This window comes from Dendropsophus ebraccatus, chromosome 4 (assembly GCF_027789765.1).
Source record: "Dendropsophus ebraccatus isolate aDenEbr1 chromosome 4, aDenEbr1.pat, whole genome shotgun sequence".
Taxonomy (NCBI): domain Eukaryota; kingdom Metazoa; phylum Chordata; class Amphibia; order Anura; family Hylidae; genus Dendropsophus; species Dendropsophus ebraccatus.
Genome location: NC_091457.1, coordinates 144,125,748 through 144,144,572, shown reverse-complemented (window position 1 = coordinate 144,144,572; position 18,825 = coordinate 144,125,748). Strand labels below are relative to the sequence as shown.

The 18,825-nt window shown below is 44.3% G+C and overlaps 1 protein-coding gene across 1 annotated transcript; it reads right to left on the bottom strand.

Moving 5' to 3' along the window:
- Positions 1-856: 856 nt before the first annotated feature.
- LOC138788915 (cytochrome P450 2D15-like) lies at positions 857-18,392 on the bottom strand. The gene is made up of 9 exons (XM_069967310.1): positions 18,151-18,392; positions 16,670-16,841; positions 15,561-15,713; positions 10,539-10,696; positions 8,977-9,150; positions 7,082-7,223; positions 6,709-6,896; positions 5,669-5,810; positions 857-2,330 (listed from the first exon to the last, which is right to left on the bottom strand). Exons 1-9 carry the CDS (start codon positions 18,343-18,345, stop codon positions 2,149-2,151), a joined length of 1,506 nt encoding a protein of 501 aa, XP_069823411.1. The 5' UTR covers positions 18,346-18,392; the 3' UTR covers positions 857-2,148.
- Between the last annotated feature and the right edge of the window lie 433 nt (positions 18,393-18,825).

The window sequence follows — 18,825 nt, the reverse complement described above, 5'->3', positions numbered from 1 at the left end:
TGTGCTCCCCAGTAGTATATAGCCCCCTGTGCTCCCCAGTAGTATATAGCTCCCTGTGCTCCCCCACAGTATATAGCTCCCCTGTGCTCCCCCATAGTATATAGCCCCCTGTGCTCCCCCATAGTAAATAGCCCCCTGTGCTCCCCAGTAGTATATAGCCCCCTGTGCTCCCCAGTAGTATATAGCTCCCCTGTGCTCCCCAGTAGTATATAGCTCCCCTGTGCTCCCCAGTAGTATATAGCTCCCCTGTGCTCCCCAGTAGTATATAGCTCCCCTGTGCTCCCCCATAGTATATAGCTTCCCTGTGCTCCCCATAGTATATAGACCCCTGTGCTCCCCAGTAGTATATAGCCCCTTGTGCTCCCCCATAGTATATAGCTTCCCTGTGCTCCCCATAGTATATAGACCCCTGTGCTCCCCAGTAGTATATAGACCCTTGTGCTCCCCCATAGTATATAGCTCCCCTGTGCTCCCCAGTAGTATATAGCCCCCTGTGCTCCCCCATAGTATATAGCCCCCGGTCCCCCCCCATAGTATATAGCCCCCTGTGCCCCCCCCCCCGTAGTATATAGCTCCCCCTCCCATATAACATTGAAAAAAACAAACACTGTTACTCACCTAGGTCCACGCGTTCCTCTTCTCTTCCCTCTTGTGGCCGCACTTCCTGCGGTCACAAGAGGCTGCACTCCCCTTACCCTCGCGCCGACGCTCCAGTGACGTCGGGCGCTAGAGGGAGAGTGCGGCCTCTTGTGACTGCAGGAAGTGCGGCCACAAGAGTGACTGACAGGGAGGGAGCCAATGGCTCTCTCTCTGTCAGTGTCGCTGCTGCAGCGCTGAAGAGCCGCAGCAGCAGCGGGCGGGGGCAGCGGTGATCGCCGGGGGGGCCCTGCAGGGGGCGCCATGGAGGGGTAAGTAGATTACCCATCCATGGCGCTCCCCCCTGACAGGCTGGTGGCCGGAGCCCTGTGCGACCGCATTGGTCGCACATAGCAACGGCCGGCCTGCTCGGGGGGGGCCCCTTTAACCAGTGGGCCCGGTGCACGTGCACCATGTGCCCTCTGGTTAAAGCGGCCCTGAATGCCGCCCCCATGAAGATAGCTGGTGGCGCCGCCTGAGGCAGACGACTCAGGTCGCCTCATCATTGCGGCGCCCCTGTATATATATATATATATATATATACATATATATACTCCTGCACTGCTACTACTTAGGGGCACACAGTAAAGGAGGAGTTAGTAAAACAGTAGATGGTGCTATACAGTGAGAAATCTTTATGGGCTAAAGTGCAAATTCAAACATAGCTTGTACTTTTGTGCTGGATTGAAATAAAAGTAATATTTTTCATAGGGCAAAAACATTAAAGTGAGACAGTCACTTCTTCGGGTAGATGTTGTTTTCAGCACCGTCATCTACCGGGCCTGCTGTACGTTCCAAAAATACCTTTCGACAAAGGCGCCGCGGTCCTTCTTAAAGTAATGTGGACAGTGTCATCAAGGTGGGGAGCGGGGAATAAAGGGCCAAGAAGCCCCGCCTCTGTGACACTGTCCACTGATGATTAAAAACCTAATGTCACTACCCTGAACCTGGAAGCGGACTGCTCTAACTCATTAAGGCTATGTTCACACTGCGTAAAACTACGGGCGTAGTTCTCGCCGCAGAACTACGGCCGTAGTTTTGCGGGGTGGGACATAGCCTATGTGCAATGGGATCCCAGCTGGAGCGTACACACATCGTATGCGCTCCGGCCGGAATCTTTGCGGCGCCGGAAAAAACTGACAGGTCAGTTTTCTGCGGCTGGAATTCAGTGAATTAGCGGCCGCAGAAAGACCTGTCAGTTCACACAGCTTCACTGTGGGCTATGGAAAGCTCTGATGCGGGCGCACGCTGATGCGCCCGCATCAGAGCTCTGCGGCCGGAAAGATCATCAGGCCGGTACTTAAGTACCGGCCGAGATGATCCAGCCAGAGATAGCTGGGTAAATATTTTATTCTTATATTCATGTAAGTAATGAGTCGCCTTCTGTGTATTACTATTGAAAATAAGCAAAGGATTTCTAAAAAAAAATAAAAAAAAATCTGTATGAGATGTCTTACTAGGGCTATGAGAAACTAAATACACATAAATCCAGTTCTCTCCCTGTTTGGAGACTTATCCCCTAGCTACTACATGTATATTATAGGGATGTGGACTTAGTGTTAGCGCAAAGAAGGGATCCTCCCTTGGACGAGGTTGGTCATTTGGTATCTCAAATGTAAGCTGCTGTAATAAAGTGGTAAAAAACAGGAAGAGTTCCATTCTGGCAAGTTGTTCTCCCAAACAAGATCTCCGACCTACAAGAGAAAACACATTGGGTGAGATTTATCAAACATGGTGTAAAGTGAAACCGGCTCAGTTGCCCCTAGCAACCAATCATTTTCCAAAGAGTTTGTGAGGAATGAAAAGTGGAATTTGATTGGTTGCTAGGGGCAACTGAGCCAGTTTCACTTTACACCATGTTTGATTAATCTCCCCCATTATTTTCTAACCTAGTAGACAGGGTGAAAAAAAAACCTGCACTCACCTTTGTGGTTCCCAATTCTGCTGCCCATATTATGTAGCCACATGTGTTAGGGCAAAACATCACAGGCCCGCCCAGTGGCTGCAGCAGGGTTCCACTTCCACCACTGGTTGGCTGGGTGTGCCAGTGACATCACAATCCCAAACCCAGAGGCAGGGAACATAGCTGCATAATACTGGTGGTGGCACAATGACCTGGAGGATGAGTGCCTGTGTGTTTTTTTTCCCACCCCCTCTGCTCCCCACCATACACATGTTGGCAGGAAGACTTAGGGTACTATTACACCAAGCAATTTTTCGACGACTAACGATTACTGATAAACAATCTTAAACGACCGCTAAGGCAAACAACCCGAAATCATTCGCCCAATTACATGGAACGATGATCGTTATTTATGATCGTTCTTGCGGTCGTTCTTGCGGTCGTTTAGTCGTCGGTATTGCGTACATTTCAGCTGCGAATTCTTATTCCACCGAACAATGTGAAAACGATTTGCAAACAGTCAAACGATAAAAATAGGTCCGGATCCTATTAAACGATCAACGATTTCTCGTTGGTCGTTTATTTGTTGCCTGCTATTACATGAAACGATTATCGTTCAAATCCAAACGATTTAACGACTTTTCGAACGATAATCGCTCCGTGTAATACCACCCTTACATGAGTTAATGTTTATATCAGATAGCCCTAACTTGTTTTCTTTAATTTCAGGTCATTCCACTGGGAGTTCTGAGAAGAAATTATACAGAAAGTAAATCTTACCTTTTCAGTGTATTTTTTCTTAAATTCTGGACAAATGTAAAAGAAAAATTAGGATAGGCATAGGGTGGTGGTAACATAATAAAGAAGTTATACTTACCTGTCCTGGTGCCCCCTGCAGCACAGCGCCACCACTCTCAGTGCCCTGCCAGTGTACTGTAGCTCTTGATCCTGTGAAATCATGAGGTCATAATGAAACAGGAATTGGGAGACTGGAGGCTGACAATGAGCTAGTCGCAATGTACTGTGCTGCAGAGGCACCGAGACAGGTATCACTTTTTTATTATGTTTCCACCTCCCTCTGCCCCCCCCCCCAGGTGTCTTAAAACATAAATGGGAATATATGCCAAGTCAGAGATCGCTCCAGAAGAAGTGATTACCTATCTGAGCTGTGACTTGGCGGCGAAAATTTTTATTAAAGTATTGCCCCCCAAACGTTATACAAATCACCAATATACACTTATTATGGGAAATGCTTATAAAATGCTTTTTTCCCTGCACTTACTACTGCCTCAAGGCTTCACTTCCTGGATAACATGGTGATGTCGATTCCTGGATAACATGGTGATGTCACTTCCTGGATAACATGGTAATGTCACACCCCGACTCCCAGAGCTGTGCAGGCTGTGGCTGCTAGAGAGGATGATGGAAGGGGGACACTGAAGGACACAGGGCACTGGAGGGACACTGAGCTTCCCTCTGTCATCATCCTCTCCAGCAGCCACAGCCTGCACAGCTCTGGGAGTTGGGTTGTGACATCACCATGTTATCCTGGAAGTGACATCACCATGTTATCCAGGAAGTGACGTCACCCTTATATCCAGGAAGTGACATCACCATGTTATCCAGGAAGTGACATCACCATGTTATCCTGGAAGTGACATCACCATTTTATCCAGGAAGTGAAGCCTTGATGCAGTAGTAAGTGCAGGGAAAAAGCACTTTATAAGCATTTCCCGTAATAAGTGTATATTGGTGATATGTATAACTTTTGGGGGGCAATACAATACAATACAAAATTTCTCCAGACTTCTCCTTTAAGAGAAAGTTATGTAAGAGTTGCTTCACACATGTTTTTGTTTTTCACTTCACTGGTTTTACATCTTACCCTGCATAGTTAGATGGTCTCAGCAGTGAGACAACACATGTTCTTTTTTCCTCCTTTATTTTGGGGTAGTTTCACACTTTTTTTTCTAATGCCACTGGTGTTTTTATGCACTTTTTTTCAGCCAAAGCCAAAAGTGTATTCAGTAGTAAGGAAAAGTAATCTTATACATTTCCTATTCTTATTAAATCTACTGGCCTTGGTTCAAAATTTTAAATGAATAAGGGTCCTATTACACGGCGGATGAAGGCCCGATAATCTGCTAGATCGGAACTCATTTACTGGGCCTATTACACGGCCCCATAATCGTTTAACAAGAGCTGCAGGGACATTGTTACCGATGTCCTTGCAGTCCTTGTTTAAACTTTATACATTACCTGTCCAGGCTGCAGGGCTCCTCTTTCTCTGTGCTTCTCCCCGGGTCCCGCCCGCTCCAGCTTCAGAGTGGCTTGTCTCAGTGTCAATGGGATCCCGTCAGGAGCGTATACACATCGTATGCGCTCCGTCCGGGATCCCGTACGGGGCCGGAAATAACTGACATGCCAGTTTTCTACGGGCGCAATTCAATAAATTGCGGTCGTAGGAAACCCTGTCAGTTCACACTATGAAGCAAGCGGCTCAGGCCGCTCGCTCCATAGTGTGCAGGGGGAAGCTCTGATGCGGGCACGCACTGATGCGCCCGCATCAGAGCTCTGCGGCCGGACAGATCATTTGGCCGGTACTTAAGTAGATCATCCGGCCGGGGTCACGGAACGGCCGGCCTGATACGTTGTGTGAACATAGCCTGAAGCTGGATTGCGCAGGAGCCGGGGAGAAGCACAGAGCAAGAGGAGCCCTGCAGCCTGGACAGGTAATGTATTCTTCTTTGCATATCGTCAGCGCCGGCCGCGCACCGCTATTACACGTAGCGATGCGTGGTCATTGTCTGACAATCATAGGTCAGAACCTATATCAACGATCAGCCGATGACAACGATCATCGGCTGATCGTTGTCTTTATTACACAGAACGATAATCGACGGATAGGGCTGATTCGGGCGATTATTGTTCCATGTAATAGTACCCTAACTGGCACAAAAACGGTGTTCATAAACCCTCTTTATGAACCGCCCATACTGATATTATGTAAGGGCTTCAGTGGCTTCAAATATCTGAAGTACTTAGAATGACAAAGTCTTACAGGATTTTGTCTCTTACCCCTGTATACAATATATAATAACTGACACCAATAAGACTCGTCAGACTCACCTGCAGAAAATGGGATAAATGCTTCTCGTTTTACAAACTTTCCGTTTTCATCTAGGAAGTGCTTTGGGTAAAACTGGAAAGGTTTCTCCCATACTTGCTGATCTTTAAGCACAGAGGACAGGTTGGTGATGATAGTGGTGCCCTTCGGGGGGAAAAAAAATTGAAAAATAATGATACATGGTGAATAATACAGAACAATAGGAAAGAAATTATCAACAACTGAAAGGAGAAGTCCGGCCAGACCCATCTTTTAGCAAGTAATGGATAAGGCGGGACCGCACTACGGCTGCTGACTGGCTGAGCAGACCTCACACATTACGACCCGGGTCACCAGGAAGTGGCTGGGGACCAGGGGACCGGAGCAGCATTATGTGGCCATGTGGGGAAGATAAGAGCGTGTTATTTCTTGTATCCTCTCCCTCTAACACTTGCTAAAAAAAATAGGGTCTGGGTCTGGGTCTTTAAAGGAAAACTCCGGCGCTGATAAAAAAAAAAAAACTGAACTGAAGCTCCAGTTAGTGTCTTCATTTTTTCTTCACTTCCTGGTTTGGGCTTTCCCATGATGCATTTTGTCTCCTGTGATGTCTAACTGACTCTGTAGAACTGTTAGATGGCCTATCAGCGCTGAGCAACCTGAGTCATCTGACAAAGGGAGGCTGGCCTAACAGGGCTTAGACCAGTTTCCCTCTTGATGTTGTCATTGTCACAAAATGGCTGCCACAGAAAACCTAGGGTCAACAGTCATTAGGTAAGAATGAGTTTACTTCACTTCCTGGTGGGGTGATGAGGGGGAAAAGATAGGGAAAAGGGGCAGATAGGTGACTAAAGCATATTATAACTTTGTAATGTGTTTTAAATACTGGGAAAAAGCTTTTCACCGGAGTTGTCCTTTATCGAATGACTATCATTCCGTGTATTATGGTGAGCGATTTCAGGTCCTTCACAAAAGCTCTCGTTTGCAATCCTTTATTATTAATGGGAGAAAACAAAAATTAGCTTTGTCTAGTTCTGATATGTCAGACATTTCCAATAGTTTTTACCTTTGGTATATTGTACCCATTAATCTCCATGTCTCTGTAGGTCATACGAGGTAAAGCCAAGGGAAGGATATCTCCGCATCGTTGTACTTCATGGATCACAGCATTAGTATACGGCATCTGCAGCACATCCCCCATTGTCGGTTTCCGCTCTCTTCCAATCACTTGATCAATTTCTTCTTGTACTTTGGCTGAATGATAATCTTCATTACTACATGAATGCTCATACATACACTGATCCATCTACGCTTTATATAGGGACATACTAATAAATTACAATAGAAATTGTGAAACTGTCTTCAGTATACAGATACATTCATACAGCAGTCAGAGGTTTAAAATTTATCGATGTAAATTGTAAAGTGTTGCTACTCACATTGGACATCTGGGTAAAGGATCATATACAGCAGCGCCCACCTCAGGGTGGTACTTGTAGTTTCTGTCCCAGCACCAAACAAATCATTTGTCGTCATAAGCAGGTTTGCTTCAGTAAAACTAGTAGCGCTGTCCCCCTTCACCTAAAAGAAATGAGTATTATTGCTGTATACTAGGAGTAAATGTAGCAGGGATGGAAATCTGTCAGCGCTGCAGGTAAACGGTTGGTGAGGTGGTGCTAGGCCGCAACAGCAAGCCTCCTCCCTCCCACCCCTGTCCAGTCCTGCATGACTGACATACAGGGCTTGGCTTCCAGCACAGAGGAATGGGAAAGACTTAATTAAAGAACTATTCCCATCTCAACTAATATAGTTATATTTGTAGGACTCATCAAGCTAGATATTTTTTAAAATACATTTATTTAGCAAACTTGTCTCCTTCCCGATATGCGGTTCTTTCCCTCCCATTGTTTACTGCCTGTTGTCTAGGTTACCGACCACCACTCTGCTCTAAAACAGTGGTCTGACTGATGTGTATGTTGCTATACTATAGATATTTTATACAGTATATATTTGACATGTCCTTGGTCATGTCATTACTGATCGCACTGGGTCTCAATCCTGAGACCTGCTGAGATTCCAAGACACAACTGGGGGGGAGTGCCTGCCAGTGATATCCGACTCGCTCCATAGACTCTAATGAAGCGAACAATCATTTGTCTGTGCTATTGTGGTACTCAGCCAGTTACTGTGATGTTGTTTGTCGTGACGCCAGCACTGTAGTAGTGCACAGGTGTGATGTTGGTACCTCGTTTAGCTGGTTTATGTCCCCAAATGGTCGGTAACCTACGGGCTTGTTGTGGGTCCTGTGCATTTAGTATAAAAAATAGAACACTATACTGGATAACGTTGAAGAAGAACAGTATACTTAATACAGGTAGTGCAAATCTTGCTAACAATAGAGTAAACGAGTGCTTGGTAGTAGTAGGTGCTTTGTAGAAGTAAGTCCTTTGTGAAGACAAGGAAGAGGAGAAAAGTTGCCAGAGGAGCCCTGCCCAATGTAGATGCTGTACTCTGCCAGAACTGAATTGTAGATAAGAAGATAAGTGATATTTGTACTCACGTTTAGACTATAGTCTGACCACCTTCTGCCTTCTAGTTGCATAGAACCCATTCTATGTCAGTAGCACAAGCCCCAGACGTCGGTTATCTGGGTGTAGCAGACTTCCAAGATTGCCCGGGCTTTTTGCGCTGCGCAGTAAGATACGTAGACCTATTAAGGTAGCTTTGACCTACTGAGGTCGATTCCTCTTGTTGCAGGAGATCGCCCTGCACTGGGCTAGGGTGATCCTAGGTGGCTTCTTTCCCCTACTTGGAGTTTAGCACTGCGTAACTGTAGTAGTTGCTTGTATAGAGAATAAAGTCTTTAGCTGTATCTGTTTCTGGTCCCTGTCAGGGGTCCTGGCCACAGCCAGGCCCTGGCTTGACTTCAGCAGGAACTGGTTTTGTGTCCTTTCTCACAAGAAACTAACTAGAGACTGACTCGCTTCCTCCACCAGGTTAACTCCTCCCTAAGGGGCTGTATGTAAACCCTTCTGTGAGTGGTGGGGCTAGTATGTGTAAGAGAGAAGAAGAATAGGGCAGGTCAAGAAGAAAGAGCACCACCTGTGACCGGTCAGCAGAGAAACACATGACATAAAACAGTTAACCCAATACTCTTCAGCTGTGTACATAGAACATAAAGACAGTAGTTAAACCTAGTGGGGAAAACAAGGTACTTCATCTCCCACTTGTTTAAACGACTTACTTGGGTGCATATACAACACCCGTGTTGGGACACCACACATTTTCAGTCCATAACTGTGGGAATTTTCTAAGAATATAAATGAGTTCTTACTTTTTCCATCTCCACTAGGTAGGCATCAATAAAATCACGGATGTAGTTTGGATTCCAGGTTTTCTGATGCTCTGATACTATTTCCTTAAAGAATGTTATCAGTTCATACTCTGGCTGCAGCACATGATCCACAAGCCAGGGGACGTTCATGAGAAGAGGAATTTCATTTAGGATCTAAAAGGTAAAATTGGGAATTGTATTACGTTGTAATAAGTTCCTATATGTACATTTATAAATAGGGTCATACTGTATTCAGTCCTTTATGACTGCTGGGAGTGTTCATGGCAACTAGGAGAAAAAAGACAATGACAATTTTCTTTGATTTCCTTAATTTAGAGGGAATTTGTCATATATTTTATAGTAAGTCAATTGGCTGTCCGGTCCCACAACAACTAGATAAACAAAAATCTGTTACACTCAGCTGCCCCAATCCCCAGTATGACCAATGATTGGCTGTGCGGACACTTTCTGTATGTTAAATCAAAAGCAGTTAGCATCACTCAGCAGATATCAGACACCATCGGGACATACTGTGTGGTAGATCAGGGCAGGTGGGTATAACTTTTTATATTTCTAAGTATAAAATATAGATGAGAAGGACACAATGTGGAGCTCAGAAAGAGGTCTATTTACAGTATAGGGGCACAGAAGGAAGCTTATCTAGCATATGGGGGCACAGAAGGGAGCTTATCTACAGTATGGGTGCAAGAAAGAAGCTTATCTACAGTATGGGGGCTCAGAAGGTGGCTTATCTACAGTGTAGAGGTACAGAAAGGGGTTCTTATCTATAGTACAGTTGCTCAGACAGGTGCCTATCTACAGTGTGGGGGTATATAAGGGGGCCAAACTACAGCATGGTGCTTAACTACAATCTGGGGATAATTATAGTGTTGGGGCAGAGGAGCACCTACATACAGGGTTTAGACACAAAGGATACCTAACTACAGTGTGGAGGAGAAAGAGGCCTAACTACAATGTGGGGACACAGAGGACCTAATTACTCTTTGGGGCACAAAGGGGGCTTAAAAATTGGGGAAACACCAAAACACAACAAGCACTGAACTCAGGGAGAAAATTGGGGGGCACAAAAGGAAGATAACATTTGGAGTCAAAAAGGGCCTTATTTGTTTGTGGTACAGAAGGTGTACTATTACTTTTTTACTTTGTAGGGGCTAAATGGAGAACTAAGGCTAAGTAAAGCATTATGGATAAAGAGTGTGTATAGTGGTAGGGAGGGTGATGAAAAGGCGAGGAGCATAAGATGTTTGTCCAGCAAATCCTACAAAAAAGGCTAAAAGAAGTTGTCATGGGGGTCTCTAACAGATGAAAAAGATAGCAAAAGTGAGTGATATCAGTCAAAGACCAATACACCTATAGTCACGGAAATATAGCTGAACTGTAATAGTTTATATGGTTTTCAGATCACCTATATAGAGTTTGTATCTTCCTTCATATGGGTTATGTTGTCTCATATGAGCTATGTTATATATATATATATTTGTTATATATATATATATATATATATATATATATATATATATATAATTTTTTTTTTTAAGTACCTGGGCAAAGAGTCCAGATTCAGCCTTTAATGCTGCATCAAAGAGATGTAAAAATCGCTGAAATTTTGCATCATCGTAGTCAAAGCGATCCCCAAACACAATGGAGCAGATGACATTACTGACAGCGTTGTTTATAAGGAAATGTGGATTAAACTGATCTGCAGAAACCATAAAAATATCATACATAAAGAGATACATATCATTCAGCCGTCTCCATCATAACACATTATGCAAGAAGAAGAGTAAAGCAAGGAAAGAATAGAAAATTATAGTAAGAGCTGTATCTCATAGATCAGCGCTCCTGAGGTAGGCCGGTGAGAGGCGCAGGGGAGTTCTAGATGGTGGTCTCCCTGCCAGGTCAGCGGTTACTTTGGTGTGGTAGCTGAGTGGGTCTAGGGTCACTTGGACACTTGTCACAGTAGCCTGGAGTGGTATAGGACCCACCCCGGACAGTTGACCCCTCACCGATACCACAAAATCTTTAACCCAAGTGTACAGGTGTGTGTGGGTGCGGGTGCATAAGGAATAGGACAAAGTACAATGCTTTAGGAAAACAGAACAGTTTACTTAGGGGAACATAGTGCAATACAAGGAAGGTACCTTGGTAGTAATACAGTCCAGTGCAACACAGGAAAATACAATCTGGCGAGTTACTTAGGTGCCTGTAGTTGAGGTAGAGATAAGGTGCTTTGTAGAAGAAAGAGCATTGCAGTAGAAAGAGTAGAGGAGAGGGGTTGCCAGAGGGGCCTTGTCCAATGTAGATGTGTACTCTGCCTGGAACAGTAGAGGTGTATAGAAGAGATATAGAGAATACTCGTACACACATTGACCTATAGTCTGACCACCTTCTGCAGGCTACCCATCGGAGTTGGGTAATACAAGCCCCAGGCCTTGTTATCTGGGCTAAGCAGACTCCCGAGACCTCCCAGTTGTCCTGCACTGCGCAGTGGAACACAGACTTTCCGTACCTTTGTTCCACTGAGGTCGGTTCCTATGTTCCTGAGGTAACTGCCCTGCACTTTTAGGCTGGGTTCACACTATGTATATTTCAGGCAGTATTTGGTCTTCATGTCAGGTCCTCATAGCAACCAAAACCAGGAGTGGATTGAAAACACAGAAAGGATCTGTTCACACAATGTTGAAATTGAGTGGATGGCCGCCATATAACAGTAAATAACGGCCATTATTTCAATACCACAGCCGTTGTTTTAAAATAACAGCAAATATTTGCCATTAAATGATGGCCATCCACTCAATTACAACATTATGTGAACAGAGCCTTTCTGTGTTTTCAATCCACTCCTGGTTTTGGTTGCTATACAGCCTCAAATATACATAGTGTGAACCCAGCCTTAGAGAGGTTGACGGCATGGAGAAGGTGTTCCCTGTGCGACTTCTCTCCCTCTGTAGAGTTCTAGCACTGCAAAGTGGTTCTGTTGCTCATCAGAAAGAACTGTGGTTGCTTGCTTAGTGGTGTCCCTGTCAGAGGACCTGGCCAAAGCCAGGCCCTGGCTTTGCTTTAGCAGAGACTAGTCTGTGTTGCTCCTTCTCAAATTGAATCCAGACTACAACTGAACTGACTCCTCCCACCAAGTCCTAACAACAGGGGTCGGTCTAACCCTGTCTGTGATTGGTGGGCTGTGAGTGTGCAGAGAGAAAGAAAGCAGTGGACAGGCTGAAGAAAAGAGGGAAAGCACATACACCTGTGAGTGGGTAAAAGACAACATGTGACAGACAATAGTAAGCCTTTGAAAGACTTGCAAGCTGTGCATAGAAATAAGTTACAAACAAACACAGTAGTGACACCTAGTGGGAAAAACACTAACTGCAGTGGATACCTCATCCCACTTGTGTGAACTCGAGGGAGTTACCTTACTCAGATGCAATAAAGACATAGGGGCCCTTACCGGTTCACTACACTCTCATGCTCAGCCTATTACATGGCTCAGTATGGTGCTGGCAGGGCTGAACAAACAATCTGTGGATCAGTCATGTTCCCCTTTACTTCTGTCATTCATCGGCTACAGATACAAGGTTTTCAATCACCTGCAATCAGCCATCGAACGAGGGATTGCTCTTTCATCAGCTGATCACTGGATACATAGGATCACTATTACATAGGATAATTGTAAAAGTAGGTGAAAGGATAAATCAGAATCTATGTTAACCTCCTAACAACCACCGATACACCTTTTTATGGGGCCCAGCGGTCATTGCATATAGAGCGGGCCCAGGAGATGAACCTGCACTATATGCAGTGGGTGTCAGCTTTATGCTACTACCGGGTCCGGACTTCCATCAGATCCCAGTAGTATAACCCTCTGCATGCAGAGAATGACCTGATAGGTACCGGACCTGTCAGGGATTTGTTCAGAGTGCCTCAGGCAGACTTGGGGTCCATTTACACGGAAAGATTATCTGACAAATTATCTGCCAAAGATCTGAAGCCAAAGCCAGAAACAGACTATAAACAGAGAACAGGTCATAAAGGAAAGACTGAGATTTTTCTTCTTTTCAAATCCGTTCCTGGCTTTGGCTTCAAATCTTTGGCAGATAATCTGTGAGATAATCTTTCTGTGTAAATGGACCCTTAGGCTAGGTTCACACTCTGTATGAACAATGGCCGTTGTTTGACAGGGCCAGTATTTACAGTACCCACCGGGTGAACATCACTTTATTTTAATATGAATGTGGGAACATTCGGGTGTGGCCGCACTCCAATTAGCCATAGAGAACAATACAGCCGACAGCAGAATTTTACATTGTGAGAATAGGCTATCTTGTGTGGCCGCTGTTCATTGAATGTCAGTTTGTATACACTAAAGCCATTGTTTTATAAGATCTAATGTAAAGCCACACTATCAATAAACAGTGTCCATTGTTGCAACATACAACAACAGCCGTTATTTAAAAATATACGTAGTGCGAATCTGGCCTTAATCAGCTGAGTACCAATCTGGCTAATCAATGCTATGCAGAAGCATAGCATTGATCAGTATAAAGATAGCGAAGAGTCCACAGCACACCAGCTCAGGTGGTAAAAAAAAGTGTAGTTTATTCCAAAAGATAGTGAACAAACAGATGCAATGTTTCTATTCTCTCACACAATCTTTCTCAAGCATCAGAAAGATTCTTGAGAAAGATTCTGTGAGAGAATTGAAACGTTGCATCTGTTTGTTCACTATCTTTTGGAATAAACTACACTTTTTTTTACCACCTGAGCTGGTGTGCTGTGGAATCCCTAGCCACATTGGATTTGGAAGTGCGGCTTGTTTCTATTATCTATTGATCAGTATAAGCAATCTAATGATTGCATATTATAGTCCCCAGGGGACTTAAATTGTGTGGAAAAAAAAGGTATTTAAAAGTACAAAAAACCCTATCCTAATAAAAGGGTTAAGCCTCCCCCCCCCAAAAAAAAAACTAAAACTTTTTTTTTTTAAATCCAAAATATGTTTGATATTGCCACATGCGGGATTGTCAATTGTCTGAATTATAAGATTAAACCATTATTGATCCTGCGCAGTAATAGAAGAAAATGAAAAATAATACCAAGCGCCAGAATTGCTGATTGCTGATCATATTATTTATTGGATAAAATTGAGTTATGATTCTTTGAATGTGAGGAGTAACAAATTTGCAAAAAAATCTCGTATTTGGGGAGGGGGTGTTAAAATAATGTATGGAGCAGATTAACCACTCTGTATACCAGGGATAGGAAACCATCGGCCCTCCATCTATGCAAAACTACATTTCCCATTATGTCTGGACAGCCAAAGCTTTTGGCTAGGTGTAGTGTCCCACTATGGGTATTTCTTCTTGTCTTAACACACCCAGGTAAAACTAGTTTGTTCAGATGTCACACCAAGTGTTCTTAGCTGCATTCTCCGCTGGAGCCACTAGGTGTCTCACTCCCTCTGTGCACAGCTGCAGTCTATAGTGAAAGGTTATTCTTTGTTGTCTATATGATTGTTTTATTAAACAGACACTCTGTACTCTTTTCTCTCTTTCACACACACTTCCTATCATAACGTCATATCACCCTTAATAAGTGAGGGATTTCCTGTCAGGTGGGCAGATGCAGTTATGGTTTAGTTTTCTTTATAGAGTGGGTAGGACAAGACACAGGTTTCTGCTGCAGTGACTTAAGCAGGCCTGGCTTAGGCCAGTGCTACAGTGGCAACACCACTTCTTCTGGCTAGGAGCAAGTAACTAGCAAGATGCAGTGCTAAGCTAAGAGGTGGGGTAACAGACACCCTTACCTACATCAAGGATTCTTCAGTCAGGACAGTCACCACCTAAGGAAAAGGCAAAAGGACTGATCCCCAGTAAAGCAAAGCTGCATTAAGCCAAAGTACTTTACTGACAGACGCTCGTCCACTTGAGGTTAGGTCTCAGTGGCAGCTACACCTAGAGCCAAAGGCCTAGAACTCGTACTACCTTCCAGGGCACTCGCCGATACTGGGAGGCAGAAGGCGGACTGATAAGATAACTGAAACTTATCTAAACGTTAATACGTTCACAAGATTTCAGTTTCTTTTCTATACACACATCCCGTCAGAGTACTGAACCAATAAGGTGAGGGCTCTTAGCCGGCCCTGTACCACTCGGTATCTCAAATCAAGACTTCACTCCATTTTCTAATTGTCTGCTCAAGTCTACCTCCAAAGTATTATCAAGTACTGTTTGCACTAGCACTGTTACCAGAACAGTTCCACAACTTTTGTATTGCACTATTTTCAGTAAAGTTAAGCACTGTTTAAGTCGGGTCGCCGCACCTGTACACTCACCTGCAATCATTCATTCTACCCAAGGTCCGGTGCCCTTGTGTTCAAGGGTGGGCGCTACCACTCCTGGCCACCGTGACAAGTTGCCCCCAAAACACCAGAGCCCACCAGCAGCACACAACATCTGCATTAGCACCCTGGGCCATGGAACAGGCATGATGGGAAATGTAATTTTGCACCAACTGGCGGGCCGAAGGTTCCTCATCCCTGCTGTAGATAAACATCTACCACTCACCTTTCTGGGATCTAAATGCAGAACACAGGCACTGAGCTTCCTCTGTCACTCTCTCCTCCAGGGATTTCTTGCCCATCCCGAAATTTCTAAGTGTGCACAGGGTAAATCTTCTTTGCTCTTTCCACGAGCTCCCGTATGGAACCAATACTAAACCTAAGAAGAACACACAGAATGGTCATTATCAGATGAACATTTTCAAGTTAGTCCAGGAAAGACCATTGTATGTTAAACATATTGATGTACTCGTATAAGCGATCAACCCAAATGTGCAGAGTAGTATATGAATGGGAACCCACTCTGTTCTGTTATATAATGTCTGTGTATAGTCAGGACCTACTCTGTCCTCTTTACTACTGGTAATGGATTATTTCCACACTTATGTCTTAATTCTACTGTACTCTTCTGTTATGTTTTTTTGGTCTTGAATGTATTAAAGGAGAAGTCCGGTGAAAATTTTTATTCAAGTCTTGTATTGCCCCCCAAAAGTTATACAAATCACCAATATACAGTACACTTATTATGGGAAATGCTTATAAAGTGCTTTTTTCCCTGCACTTACTACTGCATCAAGGCTTCACTTCCTGGATAACATGGTGATGTCACTTCCTGGATAACATGGTGATGTCACTTCCTGGATAACAGTGATGTTGCGACCTGACTCCCAGAGCTGTGCGGCTGTGGCTGCTGGAGAGGATGATGGCAGGGGGACACTGAGGGACACAGGGCACTGGAGAAACACTGAGCATCCATCATCCTCTCCAGCAGCCACAGCCCGCACAGCTCTTGGAGTCGGGTCGTGACATCACCATGTTATCCAGGAAGTGACATCACCATGTTATCCAGGAAGTGACATCACCATGTTATCCAGGAAGTGACATCACCATGTTATCCAGGAAGTGAAGCCTTGATACAGTAGTAAGTGCAGGGAAAAAAGCACTTTATAAGCATTTCCCGTACTAAGTGTATTATTGGGGATTTGTATAACTTTTGGGGGCAATACAATACTTTAATAAAAATTATCTCCGGACTTCTCCTTCAAGCAATTTCCTCCAAGCAAGACCAACAGCTGTATATATTTTCTATGAAATGATGCTATGAAATGTTTATACCTTTGTTATCTCCAGAATATCCTACTTTTTCATAGATGGGAAATGGAGGCCGATCTGCGATGTCTTCCGACCTATTGATCAGCGCTTCCTTCATCACCTCAAATCCATTCAGCACCACAGTGTTTTTCCAGAAATACTGCAAACTGAATATGTCTCCAAACTCCTTTCTCAGCTGTGAAAACCACACAGACATATATTCATAAAATATGAAAAATCACATAACAGGTTCTCTTAGCTGGTTGTTTACTGTATCTTAAAGGGGTACTCGAGATATTTTTTTTTCTATCAAATCAACTGATGTCATGAAGTGGCAGAGATTTGTAATTTACTTCTATTAAAAAATCTCAAGTCCTCTAGTATTTATCAGCTGCTGTATGTCCTGCAGGAAGTGGTGTATTCTTTCCAATCTGACGCAGTGCTCTCTGCTGCCTGTGCATGAAGAGCAGTAGCAAATCCCCATAAAAAACCTCTCCTCCTCTCCCCACTGGATATGATACACCACTTCCTGCATAACATTCAGCAGCTGGTAAATACTAGAAGACTTAAGATTTTTTTTTAATAGAAGTAAATTACAAATCTCTGGCACTTTCTGATATCAGTTGATTTGAAATATTTTTTTTTGCTGGGGTACCCCTTTAACAACATAAAAGATTTGCCCAGTCATGATGGTTTTACATTTGCCCATCTATCTGCAATCACTAGTTATAACTGCGTTAAACACATGGTAGCACTTTTAATATATCAGCTGGTGGCAAGATCCGACGCATTCTCTCACATATAGTCTATGGAGCAGTCAGGGAGCGAAGTGTGCTACTGTACGCTTCATCCACTACCATCTATTCACTTGTTCAGTATTCACCAATATCTCAGTATACATGGAAACAAGAAAGCAATTTTAATACTTTACTTAAAACCATTACAATTGTCTGATAAAGTCATCCTTAGTGTTGCATGACCTTGGCCGGCCAATTTCTATCCTCCTCCTCAGCTAGACCCGGAGGTGTGGTTCATTATACTCACCCCCGTCCGCCATCTTGGGACAATGATGTCATCTTCGGGAGGCCGGCCGAACCGCTGCATCCGTCCCTCATGCTGGCCCCCCTCTGCCACATCATAACTGTGTTCAGCAGCGATTGGCTGAGCACAGTTATGCTTAACCAATTGTGGCTGAGCTGCTAATGACGCCCCAGAGGGGGCCGGGATGAGGGACGGATGGAGTGGTTCGGCCGGCCTCCCGGGGACTAAGTCATTGTCCCAAGATGGCGGACGGGGGTCGACACGAGATGCGGTGAGTATAATGCATCACACATCCGGGTCTAGCGTGGGGGGGGGGAAACACGGGGAAGGGGGTCATTCACATACATAACATACATTACAAAGTTGTATAACTTTGTAATGTGTGTTATTTTGTGAATAATTGTTTAGTGCCACACTACCCCTTTAAACAGGTATTGTTAACATATACTATACATATACTGTACCTGGCGCAATGTTTCTGTTGGGTTTCGGAAGTCCACCTGCAGAATGTTACCAAGAAATGGAACTCCTCTAGGACCTGGGGGAAACTGGGATCCATTCTTCCTGCTCTTCACAAAGTCCAAGAGGAAAAGGCCAACGATGAAAGAAATGAGCAATAAAAATATATTAGAAAATAAGAAGGAGAGAAGCTCAGCCATGTCCTCTGTGTGCTGGATCCTGCTAGTAATAACTCTGGCAGTGTGCTGTACAATGTGGAAAACAACTGCTGGAAACGCCCATCTCTGAAAGCCAACCTCTATCATTTCACTTAAAGGGGTAAATATGGGTCTGTGATTGATGTCTATCGGAGGTCAAAGTACAGCCTTGGACGCACTGATGCAGTAGCTGTACTTCGCTGATCCCCGTCTCTCTCCCCGTAAAACAACTCCCCCTCCTTCTTGGCTCTCTCCTTACTGCACCAGTTGCTCAGACTCAGGGAAGGGTCCAGAAATATCGGTTTTCTAATGCCAGCAGCATTGTATATTGTCCGCACTGACAAACCACCCGTATGCATGGGTCTAACTAACATAATGCAAGATTAAAGGAAAGAGAAAGGACAGCGCCCCACTGCGTAGATCACATGTCACCAGGGTGGGATATAAACAAACTCTCACCTGGGCAAGTTCTGCTACAAGATG

Bases quoted from the DNA above. Each gene is read 5' to 3' on its own strand.
- LOC138788915 (XM_069967310.1), bottom strand. From the start codon at position 18,345: ATGGCTGAGCTTCTCTCCTTCTTATTTTCTAATATATTTTTATTGCTC. The intron at 10,697-15,560 runs GTGAGTGGTAGA...TGGTTTCTGCAG, and splicing joins TGCATTTAGATCCCAGAAAG to ATCAGTTTAATCCACATTTC. The intron at 5,811-6,708 runs GTAAAAACTATT...TTCCCCCCGAAG, and splicing joins ATGGGTACAATATACCAAAG to GGCACCACTATCATCACCAA.